Genomic DNA, 6,492 nt, shown 5'->3' with positions numbered 1-6,492 from the left:
CGCCCAGAGCTGACTTCTCCTACAGCCTCCATAAGGGATATGCTATTGCAGGGAGACCGAAGTGGAAGAACCACGGCCAGGGCCACTTTGCTATTTAAATTTACCTACCAGAGTGGGAGGGAGGAGGCCTTGTCCCTGCTCTTTCCCATCTTTGGTTCACATAAGCCATTAAGGTCTCCCCGCAGCACTGAAGAGGGCAACCTGTAACCCTAAGATAATCAGCTACTGCTTTCCCAGCGTCTCTGCACCAGGAGGTGGGCAGGATGGCAGGTGACACCACCATAGCTCCACTGCAGGGCATGAGGCTGCAGCCATTCCCAGCCTGCTCAGAGGCCAGGGTTCAACCACCTCCCCCTCCCCAGCAGAAAAGAGAAGAAACAGGTGCTTCAGCTGTTGTTTATTGACATACAGGTAGGCTCTATAGCAACAGGCCTGGAGGCGCTGCAGTAGTGGGGGAAAATGGAAGGTGGAGGGTGGAGGTGGAGTGTTTGCTGCAGGACAGCTGAGTGGAGGGCGGGGACAGGTGCGAACTGGGGAGGCCCAGGGGGCTGGGGAAGCAAGTAAGGGCCAGGGCCAGAGTCAGCTTCAAGGGAACAACAGCCCCTTGCCCTAAGGCCCCTAACTCTCTAGCTGTTTCTTGACCCCAGGCCAGGGTTGGGAGTCCTCTGGGCATCCATTTTTTTCTCAAGGAACTGGACGGAGTATACACAGGAAAGAAAGCTGTCACCCTCTTGCCATCTGGCTCCAGGGGCCTCCAGTCCAGCATTCCTCCTTCTTCCCTTGATTGGGTGGGGCCACATGATGGGCAGCCAGGCTCTGGGCTGTCCCACTAGAGCAGGCTGCAAACACAGCCATGTTTCAGCGAGGCACTAATCATCTTCCCTGGTGTCCCAGCCCACCAGTGCCACATTACAGCCCAGAGTGAGTTCTACAAGCGTTGCTGGCCTAATGGATGGGTTGGGGGAAGGGGGTGGGACAGGGGCTGGAGGAAGGGCTCTCAGGTTCATCATGGCACAGGAACAACACGCATGGTGTTGGTGAAGCCGGAGCCAGGGCGCCATCCGGTCAGCACAATTACCACATCTCCCTTCTTGAAGAAGCCTCGGGCCTTGCCTGGAGGAAGAGAAGGGAGATTGGTAAGTAAAAGCCAAGCCAGGCAGGTGTGCACCTGGGCAGCTGCCCCATAGCCTGAGCACTGAACTAGGCTGGCTGACCACTACTTCCTCACACCACAAGGTGGCACCAAACTTACAGCCCAGGCAAACAGGAGGGAGGCCCTGAAATGTCCTTATCACTCAGATGGCAGGGTTGGCAGGGTTGGCAGGGACCTTTGGACATCTTTCACTTCATCCTCCAGAGGGTGCAAAGCCTTGCCCAGGGTCAAGAGCTAGCTGCTTCCTGTCATCCGGTGATACCCTACCTTATACAGGGACAATGGCCACATCAGTACATAATCTGTGTATGCCACCCCACAGCACAGGAGCTGTAGCCAATTTTATTTAAAAAACAAAAACAAAACCCTCAGTAATGAGCAGATGCCAAAGAATGGACAATTTTGCTTTGAGTCCCAGACTAGAAGAGAAGAGGAAAGGAACTGCTCAACCCTACAACTCAAAGGACCCTTTTCCCTCCTGGGCTCAGCTTAGGACTTCCGGGAATGACAGATTCAGAAAGAACATTCCCAATGAGGGAGAGGAACAGTCAGCTGGGCCTTTTGCCCCTCTATGTTTCCCTTTCTATTCCCCAAACTTTCAGGGTCCCACAGAAGCCAATGCTCAAGCATCCCTAAACCCCTCGAGGCTCTAGCCCCTGCTCCAGCCACGTACCAACATTCATGGCAAAGTTCACCCGGAGGTCCACGTCCTCAGCCCAGGCCTCCTGGACTGGGTCCTTGCACAGCACAGGGAAGATGCCACGGTACAGGTGGGCCTGACGAGCTGTCTGGGGATTCCGGGTCACAGCAATGATGGGGGCACGTGGGCGGTATCTGGCCACCTGATGAGCAGACCTGAGATGGGGTGGGGGACATACAGAAGAGGCCATTACACAAGGCCCCAGGAAGTACCTCAGGGCATTCAAACAGCTCATCCTCTCACCCAGCTCACTGATGGCTCTGGCCTCTTCAACATCTGCTCCCTAGGACCCCTCCCAAGGCTAGGGCAGCCCCTCATCCTATATCCTCCATAGCAGGCTAGGCTACCATCTGCCCTCTACCCCGACTCCACAGGCCAAGGGCCCAGGATTATCTTGACCCAGGATTATCTTGACCCAAGGTCAGCCTCACCCACTTATCTCACACAGCCCATGGTTGGCACAACCCCTCCTACACTCTGACACAGACAGGCAGCCCTGGCCCAGTGTCACCAGCACCCATTCCTCTCGCTGCCGGTGACACCTACAAGCCAAGTAGCATGTAGAGCAGTAGCAGAGCTGACCAGCCCCATGGGAATCAACATCAGGCTTCTCTACTTTTGTGCCCTCTTCCCTGTCCCACATGGCCCCTGGCTCCTGAAACAGTCCAGCAACTGGGCTATAAAGGCCCAGAGTCAAATCTGAGTATCTAGGTGAGGCTTAGAAATCTAAGTGCTACTCAGCAGGCAAGAACAGGAAATGGGAGTGTTGGTGCAGGAGCAGCTCTGCCTGCCAAAGCTCCTTTGGAAGGCAGGGGACCCTTCTGAAGCCCCTGTGCCAGGCGCTTTCTTGAACACTGACACTGCACACTTGTAGCTGCAGCTGTGTCTCAGGAGCTGGGGAGGGGCACCAGAAGGGAAGTTATGAGGACACTCAACAGGTGTCAGGGAAACTTAAGCCATATCATAGCAGAGAAGTCCCTGCACTTCATGCTTGGCCTATATGCAAGGCCATCAGAGGGAAGCAACTGCTGAAGCTAGGACCAGCTGAGTGAAACCCCAGAAGACTAGAGCTTAAAATAGCCAAACAGCAAGAACTGGACCTTTTAAGAAAGGTCAACCCTACTGGTTGAAGCTGTTCAGCCAAGAGTGGGAGGCTGCAGCCCTCTGCTGAGGGCATCTGCACAGAGCTTGTGTCCTGGTTCTCTGGTCTGCCCATGCCCACCTGCTGCTCCTCAGTGCGTGGGCACTGCCTGTTTGCTCTTCTCCTCCAGGAAACCCTCGCTGCCCTGTGGGCAGGGACAAGGAGCATAATCCCTAACTAGGAGAGTGAAGGACATTAACTCAATGTCCTGGGCTAAGGAAGGGATCCCAAGTTGGAGGCTCAGCATAGGCCACACAGTCCTCAGCCTGGCTGCCTGGCCCCACAGAATGTCAGCCAAGATAGCACAGCAACCTCTCCTGAGCTGGAAACCAATTTGTCTTTAGGGCTCGAAAACAGCAGGGACTAGTGCGCCAAATGGAGGCACAGTAAACAGCATTTAAATAAATTCATTTTCCCAACTGAAATTTTTAAAGAGCACATAGTAACTGGAATAAGCAAAAGTGGTTATCTTTTACTATTTTAAATAAGAGGACTAAATTTTTGTTTTTTGTTTTTTTTTGAGACGGAATCTCACTCTGTCGCCCAGGCTAGAGTGCAGTGGCCTGATCTCGGCTCACTGCAAGCTCCACCTCATGGGTTCACGCCATTCTCCTGCCTCAGCCTCCAGAGTAGCTGGGACTACAGGCGCCCGCCACCTCGCCCGGCTAACTTTTTGTATTGTTAGTAGAGATGGGGTTTCACCGTGTTAGCCAGGATGGTCTCAATCTCCTGACCTCGTGATCCGCCCACCTCGGCCTCCCAAAATGCTGGGATTACAGGCACGAGTCACCGCGCCCGGCCTACAGGAGTGAGCCACAGCGCCTGGCTACTAAATTTTCAACATCAAATAACCATTTGTAGTCAGCCTGTGCACTATTATGTAATAAATCTCCAGCATAAACTTGCTTTTGATCCAAATGTTCTGATATTCCTTATGTGTGCTGCCTAGAGTCCTCTGGGCCCAGGGAAGGGGCTCTGCTCAATCCTTCCCTGCAGGCCCAAGGTGGCAGGCAGAGGGGTCTTACCTTGGCTCAGTGCCACCTGAGCATTGTTCAATGCACTGCTCCCAGGACCCCCAAGGAGAGGTGCCACTGAGCGGGGCATCCCAGGGAGCCGCTGCCACCTCCTACCTGCCAGACTTGGTGAGGACGATTATGGCCCCACTGCAGCACTTGAAGGAGGCCTCCACGGCACCCACGGCGGTGGCTTCTGTGGGGTCGCTGGTAATGGGCGCCAGGCGGCGGAGTTCCTCAAATAATTGCAAGTGGTAGATGGCGGCCTCTGCCTCACGGGCAATCTAGGGGAGCAACATCCGTCCAGAGGGACGAGAGGGGGACAGAGCTTTGTCAGAGCTTTGTCACAGAAGGAGAGGGAGGGGAAGAGTCACCCGGACAGCTGGTGAGGAACATGTTCCTAGGGACAAAGGCCAAGAGTAGCCCAGTCACTGGAGATGCTGAGCTGAGCCAATTTCAAGACTCCACAGAAACCAGTCCTTCACCAAGTGCCTGTGACATCTGCTGTGCCTACTGAGCCACAGGACCCTTTGATCTTGCCCTGCCATGACCTCCCTGGCGGTGTTCCTATAGACAAGAAGAGGCTCTGTGCCCAGATGCCAGGTTGGGCCTGGCTGTCTTCTCCTAGAACAGCTGAAGCAAGAGGCTGGTTATCCTAGCAGTGTTACCTGCCCTTAGGGCCCTACCTGCCAGACTCCGTCAGAACTATCAAAGCTGCTGCTAAACACTTATAAGAAGCCTCCACGCTGCCCATGGCCATGGCTTCCATGAGGTCTGTGGAGTGACTTGAGGCTCGCACAAGTTCTTCAAACAGCTTGCGGTGGAACATGGCTGCCTCAGCCTCACGAGCTATCTGTAAGGTTTAGGGGAAGAGGGGACAAGGAAGAGGGAAGGAGGAGGAAAAAAACAAGACACAACACATGGGAAGACAGAATGGGGAATTAATCAGAGAGGAAGGTAACCTTAGGTTAATCGGCTAAATCTGTCCTTCAGGCAGATGCGGAGGTAGGGTGATGAAAGTCCAACTGCTTCAGGAGGTGCTGCCACTTCCCCTCCAACACAGGGGAAATTGGCTCTTCCGTTCTGGAAGGATTTGATTGGGGATGGAGGGAGACAATCTGGCAGTAGGCTCTAGCACTGTGGCATGAAAACATGCCCAGGCTGGGCCCACACCACTCCCTGGCAGAGGACTTGATCACGCTGCCTCACGACATAGCTTACAGAAAGGAACAGGCCCTCCCTCCTCACATGGCTGTCTGGTTAGGCAGACTCCTGCCCAGCCTCCATGCATGCACGCAGTGAGCGCTCACTTGGCTTCAGGCACAGGGATGCACTGAGCCTTTCCAATGGCCTGCCATGGAAACAGATTGAGCAGCGCTGGAAAGCTGGGATCCAAGCCAAAGCAAGGCAGCTCAACTGAGTTTGAAGCAGGAGAACAGAAAACTTGGGCTAACTTGTGAGAGACACACTGAACAGCCATGTGAAGAGACAGATGTCTGTGGAAGCATGCAGATACGTTTAATAAGACACTTGATTAAAATCTAATGATTAAAACAGTCATGAGAAAGCCACTGAGTTATTTACAGATCACTTGCTCAGATAAGACCAAGAATCAGAAAGACAATGTAAGCTTTAGAGGATTATAATGCAATCACCAGCATCTAAGTAAATGATGGGTGAGGGAGGAATCGGTAATAGCCCCTCATGAATTTCACAGTAGAAGCAGATGTGTGGCAGGATGTACTAGGTTAAAGGTATTCTTTTTATCAGAATGGAATGCATGCAACCCAGAGGACAGGGAACAGGAACAGGAAACAGAGCCATACCTGCTACTGCTCTTAGTTATGCGTCATTAACTGCATCAGTTAGACACAGGAGAAAGCAATCAACAGTGAAGGGAAGGAACTGTTCGCCAGTGTTAACTGGTGACACAGAAAGGAAAGGTCTAGCCACCTGGAGGGGCAGCTACAGCCTGGCCCAGACCTGTAACTTATCTTCTGAGCACTGCCATGCAATCCAAGCCTTGCAGCTCTAAGGTATCTGTCTGTTCATAGGAAACACTAGGGTATGGAGGAAAGGACATGAAATTTAGAAGCTGAGCCTGATTCTTAGTCTCTGACCCCACTGACAGGCTCCAAATGGAGACCTGTTTTCATCTCCTGCTAGACCTAAGAGCATGATGTTGCAGGAGAGAAGACTGGCTTTGGAGTCAGCAGACCTAGATTCAAACCCAGGCTTTATTGGCCATATAACCCTCAGCTATAAATGGAGGTAATGGGAGTTAGGAAGATTACATCCATATACACAGAGACTTATCAGACACTTAATAATAAGAGCAATGAATATTTAATGCTAAGGCTATAATTAAACATATCTAATCCATTTTACAGATAAGGTCTTGAGAAGTTAAATGACTTGCCAAAAAACACATTCAGGTCTCCACATTCTATGCAGTGATTTCATGGTTCAGTAAATCTAAGTCAAG

The 6,492-nt window shown here is 52.4% G+C and overlaps 1 protein-coding gene across 6 annotated transcripts in view; it reads right to left on the bottom strand.

The window, feature by feature from the left end:
• Positions 1 to 380: 380 nt before the first annotated feature.
• PKM (pyruvate kinase M1/2) overlaps positions 381 to 6,492 on the bottom strand; it is a 33,102-nt gene continuing 26,990 nt past the window's right edge. For 3 of the 6 annotated variants that reach the window (XM_009210537.4, XM_009210536.3, XM_009210538.3), the window contains 3 exons: positions 4,125 to 4,291; positions 1,827 to 2,008; positions 381 to 1,113 (listed from right to left, as the gene is read on the bottom strand). In XM_009210537.4, the coding sequence (XP_009208801.1) occupies positions 1,007 to 1,113; positions 1,827 to 2,008; positions 4,125 to 4,291 (456 nt within the window). In that variant the 3' untranslated portion in view covers positions 381 to 1,006. Of the gene's footprint in view, positions 1,114 to 1,826; positions 2,009 to 4,124; positions 4,292 to 4,693; positions 4,861 to 6,492 lie in introns of all 6 variants that reach the window. The other 3 variants (XM_003901150.5, XM_009210535.3, XM_021941809.2) reach the window with 2 other exon arrangements.

Source organism: Papio anubis, chromosome 7 (assembly GCF_008728515.1).
Source record: "Papio anubis isolate 15944 chromosome 7, Panubis1.0, whole genome shotgun sequence".
NCBI classification, from domain to species: Eukaryota; Metazoa; Chordata; class Mammalia; order Primates; family Cercopithecidae; genus Papio; species Papio anubis.
This window is presented reverse-complemented; position numbering and strand designations above follow the sequence as displayed.